This window comes from Mytilus californianus, unplaced genomic scaffold, assembly GCF_021869535.1.
Source record: "Mytilus californianus isolate M0D057914Y unplaced genomic scaffold, xbMytCali1.0.p SCAF_4, whole genome shotgun sequence".
NCBI classification, from domain to species: domain Eukaryota; kingdom Metazoa; phylum Mollusca; class Bivalvia; order Mytilida; family Mytilidae; genus Mytilus; species Mytilus californianus.
In genome coordinates, this window is record NW_026262690.1 from 31,837,906 (window position 1) to 31,855,341 (window position 17,436).

Below are 17,436 nucleotides of genomic sequence, written 5' to 3' on the forward strand. Positions count from 1 at the left end.
TTAACATGTCGCAGGTCAAAACACTACTTACATATTTTACTACCAAATTTATTTGGAACGACATGAATTTTAAGTAAAGCTATAGAAATCACGTCAATCGTCATGAACTAATGCTTACGTCTGAAGCCTTCATCTGACCACTATTACAATGTAGTGGTCATCAACTACTGCTTACGTCCAAATCTTACGATAATATTTTTGTTACTGGTTGATTAAATCTGACTTGAATAAAAATCATGTCAGTTTTAACTCAGGTTTGGTAGTGACCAAATTTAATTGAAGTAACTGGCCAAAAATACGTGCGTGTTCGCGAGATACCCCTTTGTTTTCACGGACATGTGATACGATTTTTATCTACAATTCAAAACTAAATCAAGCAAGCGAGAAATTCTTAATGAAATTAATAAAAGCCGATAACTGACCAGGCGAGAAATTGTCCGAAGGTGGAGACTATAAAAAGGTATGTGTTTCGTACTGAACACCACTCAAGGAAAAACTTAGTACTGGAACAGTCAAAAGGTAAGTTTATATGTAGAATGTACAATCATAAAACTTTATGCTCTAACAGTATTTGAAATATGTTTTATAACTATTGGAAGTGAACGTCTATTTTAGAACCATATTACCACTGTTTTCATTTTCTACATAAATTTCTTATATTCAATATTTCAAAATCAACAAATGTTCAGTTACTATTGTGCATTACTTACTATGTTATTGTTTCAAATTTGCATCTATTATATTTGTCTTACCTTTTTACTACACTTTTTCATTGTTCAATCTGAAATCTTGTTATATTATTTGTGAAATTGTAATTGACCAGTACATTTCTTATAAGACTGAATTGGCAAAAAACATATTATTGGTCTACCAACATCGGCGCATTACATCTGACTGTGCGCATTACATGTAAAATTTCGGAGATATGGTTTTGATATATTTCAACATATATTTTATATTGTTTTACATGAAACAGTAACGTGTTAGATCACACAAGTCGAGTTATAGATAATACATCCAATTAACTCTTTAACAGTCTGAAAATTTCTGAAAATATTTGTATACAGGGTGGAAGTTTAAGGTTTATCATAGATAATTTCAGCATCAAATTTCGCTCTGAGTACAGACAAACATCGAGAGACAAACCAGTGTACCTATAAAGTCGTAAGACTTTGTTGGACTTAAATAAACAAATTTCATGTTTCAGAAAATAAAAATAAACTTGCTTGGATTTTGCTGTGCATTTATTATTGTTCCTAAAGAAAGTGCCAAAACAAACTAAGTCGAGAAAGATTTTTGAGAAGTTCCGCTTATGTAATAATGGATGGACCTGTATTTATTCTTCATTTTCTCTTAGGTATCTCAGTATTAACATGGACAATAAAGGGACACTAGAAATCTCCTTAAGTATGCAACTGAGTGGTCCGTTTCAAGAGAATCTCGTGTGTTTGTTTATTTTACCATCTGCCGGAGACTTGAAATAAAATGTGACCGGCTTTTGAATTCTGTAATACATCAACTGCTTATAACTTTTGTATATCTAGATCCAGTAATGCCTTAAATGTTTTCAAGGTGCTCAGAGTACACTGCCATTTTTGTCAACCCGCTGTGGTGAACCTTAAGGTTCATGTGGACCCTTTGGCTAAAATGGCTGCGTTTTCACCTCAAAATTTACTCCGAGTACAGACTAACCTGTTCATCTGGAAAAGTTTTAAGGCATAGCATGCCCTGGATAAATAAAATTCAAATGCATTTTATGTTTTAGAAAATTTAAAACTTAACTGGATTTTGCTATGCACTTTTTTTCGTCCCTGCAGAAGATGATAAAATTAACAAACAGTTGAGTTTCACTTGATATGGTCCACTCAGGTACACAGTTTAAATCATCAATTATTGTTAGGTATCTATTGTCCCTCTATTGTCTATGTCAATCAATACAGTTCACTTCAATTATTAACTGTAGGGATGTTCTCAAATCTCTATCCCAACTTTGTTTATTTTGGCACTTTCTGGAGGAATGAAAAAAAGTGCACTGCAAAATCCAGTTAAGTTTTTAATTTTCTTAAAGAGAAAATATATTAGAATTTCATTTATCTAGAGCATTATATGCCTTAAAATTTATCCAGATACTCAGGTTTGTCTGTATTCAGAGTAAATTTTCACCCAGTTTAGTCAAAGGGTCCACATGAACCTTAAACAATTGCAGAAGAAAAAAAGGTTTTGGATTATAGTTGAACGAGTCATCGGACAAATATATGCTTTTTGTGGGTCAAATTTAATAGATCAATATGTAAAAATAAAATTAAATCACACAGTAGAAATGTATTATCGATACAGTAATTGGTTACCGTATAGTGTTTTGCAATACCTGTTATAATCTGAACTTATACCGGATTATTTGTTTACAACTTTTAATTAATTTGAATTTTTATTTTTACAGATTTTGAGAATGATTGGAAGAATAAAACTGCTTGTACTTTTATGTATTTTCGGTACAACTCTATCTTTACGTATACCATACAACAAAAGACAATCGGGTAAGACTAGTTTAAAATCATTTACTCTTCCTATAACTTCACTTTGATTATTTCATGAATTCTCTGAAATTTGCTTAAACTACACATTCTAACAGCCAAAACAAATAAATACATGTATATTCTCATTTACTATTCTATTTTTTTTTCTTATAATGTAGAATCCTACTTTTCTTATAAACAGAAAATCTCATTTTTTCTGATTATAGAAAATCCTCCCTTTAAAAAAATTACGACAGTAAGTAAATAAGTACATGTAAAAAAATTGTTTATTTTAGTGACTTGTGAACATGTTTAAATAAATATAACACAACTACAACAAAGGTTGTTACCAATGGTACACCCGGTTAATTGAACCTATAAGTTATGCAAGTTATAAAAACTCATTGTATTAAATTACGTTGCTCTTCATGGGCCATTTAATTGGAGAAAAAAATATTTTATAAGTCGACTTTCTATTTGACAATATCAGTAAGTTTATACACTGTACAATGTGGATAGTGAGTCTTGTTTCTAGTGCCTTAAATTGTCTTGGGATTCTTTTTAATTTGTTTTTCATTCTCGTCGTTTACCTTTTTTGTCACAATCAAAATGAATTTCTTTAAAATGTCCTTGTTATACCCTTAAAGCTTTTTCTTACGCTTAGTGTTCCATCTATTATTGAAATGGATTATCAGAGCAATGGTCTTTTCTAAAAAAAAATTACAAACGTTGAAAAAAGTTTTGGTAAATCAATTTGTCGTTGTATAAGCAATTTTTTTGTCTTATTGCTACTGATTGTTTTGATTACAAATTGATCTGTATGTCCCAAGGAACCACTGGTTACGACCATGGAAGTAATGGAAGTAATATTACTTCCATGTTACGACAAAGGAAACATGATTTAAACGTTAACGTATAACTTTCATTTTTCCTCTTTTAAACAGTTTTTGAGGAGTCTAAAACAAATCATCATGGTGAATTTTCATAATTCAACTTAACTGCACTGGTCAAAATAAACGTCGGTAAAAAGCAATTTGTTTGGTTTATTTTGTATTCTGACCAATGACTTACCTTTTTACTAGATATTAAATACCACAATGAGTGGTGACCTAATAACAGGAATTTCAAAAGGGAATAAGTAATTGTGTTAAACTATTTCCATTATTGTCGAGCCTGCGAAATTTATTTCGCGAAAGCGAGACATAGCGATCCTAGAATCCGTCGTCGGCGTCGTCAACATTTAGGTTCAGTCTGTGGTTAAATTTTTTTTCAGTCATCAATAACTTTTTCAAACCTATATGGAATTTATGACATTTGGACAAAAGCTTGTTTATGACCAAAATCCAGTATCCAGAGCAAAATTTTGAAAACATTTATTTTTATTTTTCCGTATTTTACCAATAAATGGACTTAGTTTTTTTACAGTTAACATTCAGATTTAGTCTTTTTACAGTTAACATTCAGATTTAGTCTTCTTACAGTTAACATTCAGATTTAGTCTGAGGTTAAAGTTTATTTTAGACATCAATAACTATGCCAACCTACATGGAATTTTGTGAAATTTGGACAGAAGCTTGTTTATGACCAAAATACAGTATCCAGAGAAATTTTTTGAAAATATTTATTTTCATTTTTCCGCTTTTTACTGATAAATAGCCTACTGCTTAATGTCAGACGGTTACTAATCGAGGAATATTAAAGTAAAAAAATACTATAACAATTTTACCTTTATTTTTATCAATTAAATCATGAGTGATAAAGTTTAATGTTACTTGAGATTTGTAGGCTTGGTGTGTCATTTGGTCACTTGTGGAGAGTTGTCTCATTGGCGATCATACCACATCTTTTTATTTTTATATTTCCAATCCACTTACAAAATTATAAAATGTCTTTAAAGAACCTCTTTTTTCATAGCACGAACAATTCAAATATATATCTCATGTACTTCCTAGCACGTTCATTCATCAAATATATCTCTCATGTGCTTAACCAATTTCAACTAATTCTGTGTAGTTGATGAGAGGAACAAGAAGAGCTACTTAAACATAATAGAAATGTTCTAAGCTAAGTGGGATCCAAAGAAGTACAAATAGTTTATGTTATATTCAAATAGGCGTATTTCTATTTTGAAGCATGTGCAGATATGAGCATTACAACAGACAAGACAGATGGTTATAAAGTCTTGTCCGACTATGGTATAACTATTGACGACTCGGAAAATATCAAAATTAAGTTGAAGATCAAGGCCAGTCATGATGCCGAAATCGCCTTAATGTCAACAGACAATACCAACGATCCCTTGTATAAAATTGTTCTAGGGGGATCAGGTAACACTGTGTCAATGATCCAAGCTGGTAAAAATGGAAAAATAAAAGCGTTATTTCATGGTGCAGTTTTAAATCAAGACGAATTTAGCGAATTTCTAATAACTTGGAAAAACAACAAGATCAAAGTCAAAAATGGAGATAAAATTAAAATCTTGCAATGGAAAGATAAAAAAAATCCATTGAATGTAGTTAACGTTGGAATAGCCACAAAAGACTCACAGAGTGGAGTATGGTTGTTTCCTTGCAATCAAGGTAATACCACATGTTCTTTCCCTTCTGGTTTTTAAAGCATGAATACACTCCCGACGTATATTGATATTCTAAATCTCTATGCACAAACACACGTATAAGACAAAATTATACTAGTTATGAGTTGGAAAGGGGGGAGGGGGAGTAAATGTAACATAAAATATTGTCCCCCATGAAATATTGTCAGTTGGACAAAATTTCATATAAAATATTGTCCGCGGACACTATTTTCTTAATGAAATAGTGTCCTTGTCCATGAAATTTTTTTCACCTCCTACAGGACAATATTTCACTATGAAATTCTGTCCATGACAATATTTCACTATGAAATACTGTCCATGATAATATTTCATAGTGAAATACTGTCTATTGTGACATTATTATACTGTGAAATACTGTCTATGAAATATTTCTTAATCAAATTATTACAAAATTAAAATAGTACACAAGCATGCAGTATGCACATTTTTAGATTTCTTACTGAAATTATTTTGTAAAGTAAGTATTTTATATTTCAAAATAATATTTATTTTAACATAAGCTAGTTTCAAATTTGCATAGATGCTTTATAAATGGTTAAGTATAGATTAAAGAATTGTCTAATGTATGTTCCTTTGTACTACATTATACTGTATACATACAAGTAATGTACCGAAACTCACTTATTTATGAGCCGACCGTGCGAGGGCTGTATAGCCAGTCAAGGTCGTTAAAAACTCCCATCATTATCTTATTTATGTTCAAAATTGAATGTACTAATAGTATTTGTAAATACTATATTGACAAATCTTTTTGCGATAGTATTTTGGAGGAACAGCAGTACAATGTAACTGAAATATAAATTTGTGTTTATTTGTTATTATCAGTCAAATACAATATCATTATCCAACATAATATATGTTGATAAACTCCCCTTCGTGAGACAAAATTTCATAACAATCTGTCTATGAAACATTGTCTCAATACACACAAAATATAATTGCCTTTAAGAGGACAAAATTTGATAGTAATCATCTGTGAAATATTGTCTATATACAGACAAAATTTCACAATGGGAATTTGTCCTTCTCTGGGCATTTTTTCATAGATGACAATATTTCATGATACATAGTCATGAAATATTGTCTTGGGGGAAAATATTTCATAGGACAATATTTTGCTTTACATAAAGGCTTCCAGTTGAACGTTTTGTTTGATGCGTATTTTTAAAAGCATTGGTTTCCTTTTTAAAACATTGTTTTCCTTTATATCCAAAATGTCACCCAGGACAGTGTGATGTAGCAGCTGAATTTGAATGTAAAAAGGGTTCGACATGTATTCCTGTAAATGAAAGATGTAATGGTATCGCCAATTGTTTGGACGGAAGTGACGAATGCGGATGTGATGATAGTGAGTTAAACAAAAATTTTGAATGCGAGTTCGATAATGATTCAAACCTATATTTTTAATAGTTATATAAGAATTCGTTATATTTTTAGGTCGATATTTTTTTATTTTTATCCTGAGAGAAAGTGAAATGTAAATTTAAACAAATCAGACTATCTGTAAAATTTTCGAGAATACGAGGTTCGAAAGTTCACTTTATAGATATATTACACACTGAAGACCATTCTTCGAAAGTTCACTTTATACATATATTACAACGGAAGACCATTTTTCGAAAGTTCACTTTATACATATATTATACACGGAAAGGCATTCTTCGAAAGTTCATATTATACATATATTATACACGGAACTCCATTCTTCGCAAATCGGATTTAAATCAGATCTTTCGCTTCTTCTTCTTCCAGGTAAGGAACCGGATTCAATAACTGAATGTATTAGGTCCCGCGAAAACTTTGCGCAGTGTCGGACAACACAGAAAGTTTTCTCTTGGCTATTTACATTTAAAACATTCTATATATATATATACAAAATAAAACTATGTACAGGATGTTACTGTCTAGGTTTTAGCAGAGAATGCCTTCAGGGCAGCTCTGAATCCTTCGACTGTGTCTGCTGCTGTCGCTGATGTTGGCAGTTGGTTCCAGTCCATGGTGGTCCTTGGAAAGAAGGATTGGCCGAAGGCGTCTGTTGTGGCCCTTTCTTGATAGAAGCGGTTTTTACCTCTGGTCCGGCTATCGTTTGGCGTCAGATATTGGTGCCGATCTATGTCGATTAGATCATGTTGTATTTTGAACAACATGCATAGCCTATTTTGTTTCCTGCGGTCTTCAAGGCTTTCCCATTTTAATGATTTTACAATGTTTGTTACACAGCCAGGTGTGCGGTCTGTATAGTTGTTGTTTACAAATCTGGCTGCTCTTTTCTGCACTTGTTCAATTGCCTCTATTTTAGTCTGTTTTGTTGGGTCCCATACCGTGCATGCATATTCAACTGAAGGTCTTACTATTGTTGAATATGCTGCTGCTTTAACCGTTTTAGTGCAATCTTTTAGGTTCCGTCTTATGAAGCCTAGTGTTTTGTTGCCTTTACCCACTATATTGTCAATATGTCTGTCCCAGGTTAGGTTATCGCTGATTGTTATCCTAGGTAATTGCTGGCTTCAATGGTGTCTAGTGTGTGTCCATGTAGTTTGTAATAAGTTGGTATCACTGGACGGTTCTTGGATTGTATTTGGATTACAATGCATTTTTTCGCATTGAAGCTCATTTGCCATTTATTTTCCCAGTCCTCTAATGACGTTAGGTCTTTCTGCAGTAGGTCGCTTTCTGCTTGGTTGATTATTGTTCTGTAGAGGAGGCTGTCGTCCGCAAATAATTTGGTCTCTGATGCTGTTGCTGTTTCTGGCATGTCATTTATGTAGGCTAGGAACAGCAGAAGTCCAAGAACTGTGCCTTGAGGTACACCAGAGAGTAGTGGTACCTGTTCAGAGACAGCTCCCTCTATGATAACGCTTTGCCTTCTGTTTTGTAGGAATGATCTTATCCACTTGTTTGTTTTAGGGTTTACTCCGTAATACTCAAGTTTATGTAGTAGGCGATGGTGTGGCACTTTATCAAACGCTTTTGCGACATCTAGTAGGATGATATCTACTTCGCTGTTACTTTTTAATATCGATGCAATATCATGAATGGTGATGATAAGTTGGAATTCGCAAGATCGTCGTTTTCGGAATCCATGTTGTGCGTTTGTAAGGATTTTGTTTTTGTCAAAGTGGTCCATTACGCTGCTGTGTACAATGTGTTCTAGGACCTTGCATGTAATTGATGTAAGTGATACAGGTCTGTAGTTTGATGCTAAATGTCTTTCATCCTTTTTGAAGAGAGGGACTGCATTTGCATCTTTCCAATCTTGAGGGACTTCTCCGGTGTTGAGGGATGCTTGGTACAGTTCTGTAAGAATTGGAGCAAGTTGGTCTGCTGCTGTCTTTAGTATACAGGATGGTATATCATCTGGTCCAGTTGCCTCACTATGCTCCGATGTCACGATGTGTACGATTAAAAATGTTCTGACAACATGTTTTTGCCAACAAATGTTACGTTTTTTTTAAATCATCTTGTCTTTTTTTGTGATGCACACACATTATTCATCGAGTAAGAATAAATGTCAAAAATGTATATTACTTGTGTTACATATATGAAAGGATTTTTCAGATTGTATTATGCATTTTGAAAAATAAGATTGACACTGAAGAAGATAGCTTGTTGTGCTGAAATATTTGTCAATACGATATTATTTCATCTTATTCGTATTTAGTAATCATTAAATAGAACATAATGGAACAAATCTTTAAATAGACTTGTAGAAATATGTATATTCACAAAACTTATATATATGAAAGTAGGATATATATATGTTTTTGTTTTATTTATTCGGTTTTTTATTTTGCTTCGTGTCAATCTGAAGAGTCGTGTCCTTTCCAACAGACTTGTACAGTTTGTTCTCATATGGTGCTGTTACAGTTTGTTTAAGCATAAATCGTAGTTTTTATCTTCTGAGTTGGTTCACATTTTTTCATGTCGGTGCCTTTTTATAACTTAATATAAGATATTGGTTTTATCCATTGTCGAAGGGCCGTACGATGACCTATAGTAGTTTACACTCTCGCCCTTTGGTCTTCACAAAAGTGAATACATAGGATAATAATTGACATTAAGTCCGGGAGAACATGGTCCTCTTAGATCGGTTCCGGGGTCATTTTGCTAATTGATTGTGTGCTTAGACCCTAGAGTCAGAGTATAACTTATTTATTACTTATTTATTGCTGGTTATTGTTGTTGTGTTGTTACACACCATTCCTGTCACAAGTAAGGGGTAGGGTTGATAAAGCTCACAAATATGTAAATCCATGTCGCATCTTTTATGTGCCTGTCCTAGGGCAGGAGCTTGTAACACAGCTGTTGTCGTTGCAATGAGTTTCTGTCTGTCATATTTATTTTTCGATTATTGTTTTTGCATATTAGTTGGTTTTCTCTTTTAAATTGTTTCATATTTGTCAACTTTCTTTATGGTATGGGTTTTGCTCATTGTTAAATGCCGTACGGTGACCTGTAATTGTTCAAATCTTTGTCTTCTGTGACCTGTTTATCGAATCCGTCCTAGCATAGTGACACCTCAATATAATCGATAAAAGCGTATAATGCTAATTTCATCCAAATAGTCCAGTGGATTATCATAGTCCATAAGCAGTCTATTTCTAGGAAAAATATTTGCCTATATACGATTCTCCTTAAATAAACTGACAGTGGCCGTTATTGTTTACAAAATAATCATCATAAAATATATCCTACAGTAAAGACCATCATAAGACACCTTAAATGATGTCATAAATTTAGGACAATTCCTATGACATTTGTCATTTTATTGGGTTCGCGAAGCACATTTTGTATGAAGAACTCTTCATACTAAAATGTGCGTACGTTCAACGATTTTACTACCCATAAAAAGAAGTAAATAAACATTACAGAAATTTCCACCATGAAATTACGAGTTTTAAAAATCTTTTGTTTGTTTTTCTATGCATTGTTATAACGTTGTGACAGAGGGCACGTGTAGTCGTAGATGGTACATTTATACGGAAATAAAATATAACTCTTTGAATGATTCAGCCAATCAAAGCTACGGAATTAAAAGCAATTTATATGTCATGTTATTCTTTTGATTTTCATGTGTCTTTTTGCAACTTCTATGTCATGTTATTCTTTTGATTTTCATGTGTCTTTTTGCAACTTCTATGTCATGTTATTCTTTTGATTTTCATGTGTCTTTTTGCAACTTCTATGTCATGTTATTCTTATGATTTTCACGTGTCTTTTTGCAATTTCTATGTCATGTTATTCTTTTGATTTTCATGTGTCTTTTTGCAACATTAAATTTTGTGTTATGAATAAAAAAAAAACATATCCAATCCGTTCAAAATTGTGTTGGCACGACCAAAGCTATATTTCTTTGTTTCTTTTTAATTTAGAACCGAATCCAAGCCCAACTCCAGAGACATGTCCTTCTGATGAACTAGCATGTGATAACGGCGAGGGATGTTATCCTAAGGACTGGAAGTGTGATGACATTAAAGACTGTGGTGATAATTCAGATGAAGAGAACTGTGAAGGTACAAATATATAGATAGAGTATCTCTTTCCTTAAAGGTCTATTGTTGTAGAATCATCTTTCGTTCAACCATGGTTATACATCATTTTTACTGAACTATGCTTTGATACATGAAAGATATTTTTGGCATCTTGAGGATTACCAATTCGCTCTTCTCTTTACCAATGTTGCTATAAAACTATAGTTAATTTTAACTTACTGAATAGTTTGGTGCACTGTGAGGGTATATTCGTCTATGACTTTTCAATCTTTTTGTTCGTGCTTCTGGAAAAGGGGCCGGTAAGTGTTTGGATCCACGGGAAGTATTAGTACGCAGTCACGTCTGTCTGATTGGAGATGTTAAATATAATACATGTATTTAGACAAAAAAAATAGTCTCAGAGACTGAACTATGTACAAAGAAAATATACCTACAAACGATAATTAAAATAGTTTACTTAAAACACTATGAATAATGATTTTAACATAAATGATTTATCCCGTAGCTAGCTCAATATAAACTTTTAAAGAATGCAAATAAATGCGCTTATTTCCATCCATTTTCTACTACTTATACACTCATAAAGCGTGACTTGGCATCTTTAAAACAACATAAATCAGATAATGAACATTAAAAATGATTTAACAATTATTCAGCCAAATCAACCCCAGCTCCAACCAGTGTTCCAGGTGAGTGTTCAGAAGGAGAGTTTAAATGTGACACTACAGAGGAATGTTTTGTTAACTCCTGGAAGTGTGATGAAGTAACGGACTGTAGTGATGGGTCTGACGAGGCGAATTGTGAAGGTAATGAATGGTGTTGTCTACAAAACTTCATACATTAAAGAAATTTAAAAAATTGAAATTGACATTTTTCAACCATAATGAACCCGTACTTTTTTAACCCGAAATTTTTTTTAACTGAATATCAACGTGGAGCCAAACTGTTTATGTAACTCAAGTATCTTTAATGAAAATTTAAAAAAAAGGACAATGGGCTTGGATAATTGATGTTTGTACATGTTTTAAATTTTGAAGTCCCTTCCTGAATCTAAAAAAAAATCAAGTTTACGGGGTATAAGTTCGTAGATGCAGTTCCATGCATACAAGCCACATGGTGACTGTTTCAATTGCCTTTATCATCAAGTTGAATTTCTGAGGGAAAGAAGTTGATGACAAAATTACTCCTATAACCTTATTTGCGACACAATTCACGGATAATCTATATTAATGCTTGAAAAATGTGAAGTATATGATTTATTTTATTCATGATGTAACTGCATTACGCAAAGTATTCATGTATATGTATATAGTTTTGTATCTTTCAAATATATAATCGCCGATTTTATAAATTTTACGTGTTTTCTTCCAATCTGTTCAAATGAGTAGTATTTTACTTCCGAATACCAGCCTTGCACTAATCAATTTTTATGTATTTTAAATTGAAGATATGACATCTAAACATCCTTAGAAACGGTTACAGTAGCAGAATTGTGGCATTTTACTATGATTACGAAAAAGACATGAGTAATGTCATTTTAAACTCATTCTGTTCACTTTTCATTCAGACAAATCAACCCCAGCTCCAACCAGTGTTCCAGGTGAGTGTTCAGAAGGAGAGTTTAAATGTGACACTACAGATGAATGTTATGTTAACTCCTGGAAGTGTGATGAAGTAACGGACTGTAGTGATGGGTCTGACGAGGAGAACTGTGGAGGTACAGACAAAAAATTAATATAATTGAAAATTAGATTTGCGCGATATATTTGATTGTGGCAAATACGTATATATTGTTAAATTCCGGCACTTATAATTATTTGAATTCCTATTATAGTTATAAGGGAGCCACCATTTGATTTTTAAGGGCGCGGTTAGGATGAAATTTGAAAAAAGGCAGGACAGGAGTTTTGAGTAAAAAAAAGGACAGGATGAGCAACTTGGCAAAATAAAAAGGCAGGATGACAATTTATGTAAAAAAAAGTCAGGATAAACTAATAAAAAAGGCAGGACCGAATAGAGTGAAAAATAAAAAGGCAGGACAGAGATTACAACTAAAAAAAAATGCAGGACAAAATTTTTCATCCTAGCCCACCCCCCTTCCCTATCAAAATCAAATGGTAGCTCCCTTAGTACTTGTTTTGACCCAATCCAAATAAAATATGTTCTATGGAAATTACAACTAATTGTTGGATATTTTCAAAGAACTGATTTCTAAAATTTATGTAGAGTGGACTTTGAGCTTGAGTCATTTACTAAATTAACTCTGTATAAAACAGCTTTTAATGGACTACATCTGTGCCGTTATTTTGAATGCAATATGTTTTCTATCCTATTTCCAATAAGGTAATATTTAGGTACCAAAAATGAAATGTCATTTCGCCGGATTGTATTTTTGTTTTTGAAATTTGGAGATGATTGAATAGATCTAATATCTAAAGGCAATAAATTCCATGCACGAATTGAGGAAGGGAAAAATGATTTAGAAAATATGTCCAATCTACATCTCGGTACTCTTATAGTGAGAACGGTTTCTAGTATTATAATAATTATCTGCATAATCTGAGATACAATCCATAAGATATTTTGGAACATTATTATTGTGTATTTTATGAAATAAATATAATTTACGTCTATTTCTTCTAGAACTCAAAGTTTCCCATCCAGTTTCAAAAAGTAGGGATTCTTTTCTTGCAAATTGCGAAAGTCCAGTAATAATTCTGGCTGCCTCAAGCTGCAAGCGCTCAATTTTTTTCAAAATCTCCAACATAGCACCCATCCCATAGCTCGCATGCATATTCTAAAAGTGGAAGTATGTATGCAAGATATATGTTATTAAGATTGTTTCTGCTAAGAATATATTTCAATTTCCTAAGAACAAAAATCTGTTTAGTGGCACTACAGCAAATATTATCTATGACCACTTGCAGTTGTTAGAAAACGTAACACCCAAATGTTTGTGGTCATAAACTTTTTTTAATAAATTGTCCATTAAATTTCAAATTAATAGGCTGGAAATCCTTACGGAATTTAAACACCATATATTCTGGTTTTTTTTTAAGGATTAAAATCTCTAAGCCACTATTTTTACCAATTGTTTAAAGTTTCTAGATCCATATTTAATCTCCTCTCTATATCTTTATCATTATTCGAAGAATACATAAGTGAACCATCATCGGCAAAAAGTCTAACTAAACATTGAATTTCATCTGCCATGTCATTTATAAACATAAGAAATAATAAGGACCCAAGCACTGAGCCTTGAGGCACACCTGCTTTTAATGTTCCAAATGTGGATTCTTAATTTTTCAGAAGTACTTTCTGTTTCCTATTAAGTAATTTTCAATCCAACCCAATAATTTGCCTTTTATACCATATGATTTATTTTTTGCCAGTAGACCTTTATGCCAAAGTCGGTCAAAAGCCTTCGAGATGTCACGAAAAATCATACAAATAATTAGTCTTCCGTTGCTAAACAAATTCTGTGATAAATTTCAATCATTTGATGAAATGTTGAATGACAAGGAACGAAACCTGACTGGAATTTATACAATAGCTGGTGTTCAAAAATGATATTAAAAATATGTTTATAAACTATCCTTTCAAAAACTTTACCCACACAGCTTAACAATGCAATAGGACGATAGTTTGAAACCATCGATTTATCACCTTTTTTTAAAAAGCTAAAACATTAGCAACTTTCCAGCAACTTGGACAGTTTGAAGTTCTCATTGAACAATCGAATATATATGATAAAGGTACACGCACACTATTAGCAGTATATTTTAACATTTGATGACTGATACAATCTTCACCGGATGCTTTACCAATTTCCAAAGATTTGAGTACGTCTTTAATCTCATCCTCCGTTATTTCATCAATATCTTAGCTATGTTGGGTACGAAGTGGTAAATCTGAAGGTGAAATTCCATCATCCGAAGATGTAGAAATATTACAAAAATAAGAGTTGAGCAATTATCTTTTATGTTTGCATTTTATTCACTTGTGTAAAAGAGAGAGTATAAATTTACTAGCGTGATAACATTATATTGATAAAATAATGGGTGTCTCCAAATAAATATTGTATCCCCAAAATTAGAACACGACGGTTGTAACTAGTGGAGCAGGACCTGCTGACCTTTCCGAAACACCTGAGTTTGTGGCGTTCGCTTAATCTGCAGGTCTCTGTGCAATGTTTTGTGACCGTTTGTTTGTTCGTCGTTTTTCTTTTTTGGGGCAATATTCTTGACTTTTTGGATTTTTATTGTCCCCTTTTTATTTTCTTGATCTCTTTGAACTGTATATGAACTTATCAAGCTAAAAATGTAGTTGTAAAAAATCAACTATATTTTGTAATTATTGCAGTTACTGACTTGGTACATTAACCGTTTCTACAATTAGAAAATTTGATAGTTTCAGTTAAAAATATAGCGCATGTGACCAACAAGAAACTATATTTTATTTAAGGACAATTTTAAAAACAAAATAAATTATCGGCAAGCCTTGCGGTTAAAATTCGAAAAATGAACTGTTACGAGGGGAGAAATGTCGTATCTTTAAACCTCTGTTCACTATTTTCAGACAAATCAACTCCAGTTCCAACCAGTGGTCCAGGTAAGTTTATTTATATACGTTAACTAGGCATTTTAAAATCACGACAATTTCACTACTTCTAACTGCTTCACCCTATTAATTAAATTTCTCTGCATTCCCGATACTTAAATATCTTGAAATGGGTAAGCCTCGGAATTGAAATTTTGACTATGAATGAAAAATATCCTAACAATCAGCGTATACATAATTTATAAAACTATGCAATAAATATCATACAATAACATGACATGTTGTATGGGATTGCAATAACACAGTCGGAACATATTTAAAATGTTTATAAAAGAAAAACAAACTCGTTTCTAGACAATTCAACGCCAGTTCCAACGTCCGGACCTACTAGTGCTCCAGGTGGATGCAGTGACGGAGAATTTAAATGTGACACCACAAATCAGTGTTTTGTCAACTCCTGGAGGTGTGACGATATCAGCGACTGTGATGACGGATCTGATGAAAAAAATTGTGCAAGTGAGTTATTTGTCTTGATTTTGTTGTTGATATATGTATTTATTATTTTGTAAACTGCAATGCAGATGCAAAAGTTTATTATTATGATTTTCACAAAAAAAAAGAATCTAATTAGCCATTCTTATTGTACTAAATCGAATCGAAATCTGATCTTTTTTACTAAGTTTTATTAGTTTTTCTGTCATATAAATAGTACTGACTATATATCAAGATGATATATAGAACTGATTTAAATTGTATTTTTTTACTCAAAATTTGACAGAAGAAAGTGTATGTAATTGGGCAGTATTTTGGATTTTTATGAAATTTTGTAAGCATTAGAACTCGTTGAACTTCATATGAAAATCGGAAAATGTAGCATTTATACTTATTAAGAGATTCTATCAATTAAACATTTATGTAATAGACCTTTGAATTTATAGAATGTACGTTAAAAGGGGGCGAACATATACCATTTTTTCTAAATTCTAAATTGCGATTTCCCGATTTTCCTCCACAGAAATTTATTAAAAAATATATGTTATAACAGATTTTTTTTTTTCATTTTAAAGATTGAAAATATAATGGTTTTGATTTTTTTTCTGTAAATTGTTTAAGTTTGTGTGGTGTATATTAAACAAAAAAACTACGACTTTGCAGCATGACGCCATTGCGACGTTACGCTTATTTTTGTCCCTTTTACGCCTTTTTTTATTCTTTACGTGATACCAATTGATTTCTACTGTAAAAGTTGGTGACTCAACATACATTTTATATCATTAAAACGGTAATGTTCATAGCAAAAACATATTATCTTTATACAACACACTGTGGATATAATCTAAAGTATTGTATTGTTTTGCAACTTTTTACGTACATTCTGTACATTTGTAGATCTGTTTCACAAATGTTTTTAATAGATTGTATCTCTGGTAGTATAAATGATACACATATAATTTTCGATAGTCGGATGCAGTTCTGAACAAGTTCTAATTGTATACCAAATTTCAGAAAAATCCGAATTACGTATACTTTGCCTTAAGATTTGAAAATAAGGAGATGTGGTATGATCGTTAATGAGACAACTATATCTCAAAACCTTGACAAAGATCTGAACAATTACAGTTCACCTTCCGGCCTTCAACAATGAGCAAAACTCGTACTATATAGTAAGATATAACCTGGGACAATGGTGTAACAATTTAAGATTATATCATTGTTATTTGACATGATTTCACAATTCTTTTTTTTTTTATTTTACAGCTAATGCACCAGTTACTCAAGCACCAACGGGTAAGGCTACTAGTATTAAAAAAAACGCACTCCAAAGATTTTCCAACCTAATAATATTGTATCGAGACACTCAAAACTGATATGACATTTTTTTGTGAATTCTGACGTCCTACGTAGGCACGTAGAGAAAGATATTACAACAGCCACTGATCATCACAAGGTTCCACTATATATTGAACTAAATTATGACCACCGAATGCAATAACAGTACCAATTTTTCTTCATCTGATGCATTTTGACAATTAAGGTCTGTCTCTTCAGTGAAGCTCGATGCCAAATGTTTTGAAATTGCATAACCTATAATACAAACTTTGAAGAGCTTAATAAAACAATGTTACCCCTCGAAAAGACATTGTCAACCTTGGCTTCGCCTCAGTTGACAATGTTTTCTCTGGGTAACAATCTGCTCTATCACCCTCTCAGCTATGTGTTATTTATATAATAGTCCACCAGCTGAATCATC

At 32.3% G+C, this 17,436-nt stretch overlaps 1 protein-coding gene across 6 annotated transcripts in view; it reads left to right on the forward strand.

Moving 5' to 3' along the window:
• The first annotated feature begins 432 nt into the window (after positions 1 to 432).
• The window catches only part of LOC127737895 (low-density lipoprotein receptor-related protein 8-like), a 35,709-nt gene continuing 18,705 nt past the window's right edge, over positions 433 to 17,436 (forward strand). Inside the window, exons 1-10 of one of the 6 annotated variants that reach the window (XM_052248849.1) lie at positions 433 to 519; positions 2,441 to 2,537; positions 4,649 to 5,095; positions 6,359 to 6,481; positions 10,506 to 10,646; positions 11,282 to 11,431; positions 12,193 to 12,342; positions 15,204 to 15,236; positions 15,540 to 15,701; positions 16,944 to 16,973. In XM_052248849.1, coding sequence (XP_052104809.1) covers positions 2,450 to 2,537; positions 4,649 to 5,095; positions 6,359 to 6,481; positions 10,506 to 10,646; positions 11,282 to 11,431; positions 12,193 to 12,342; positions 15,204 to 15,236; positions 15,540 to 15,701; positions 16,944 to 16,973 — 1,324 coding nt within the window. In that variant the 5' untranslated portion in view covers positions 433 to 519; positions 2,441 to 2,449. The remainder of the gene's footprint in view (positions 520 to 2,440; positions 2,538 to 4,648; positions 5,096 to 6,358; positions 6,482 to 10,505; positions 10,647 to 11,281; positions 11,432 to 12,192; positions 12,343 to 15,203; positions 15,237 to 15,539; positions 15,702 to 16,943; positions 16,974 to 17,436) is intronic. The other 5 variants (XM_052248850.1, XM_052248853.1, XM_052248851.1 and 2 more) reach the window with 5 other exon arrangements.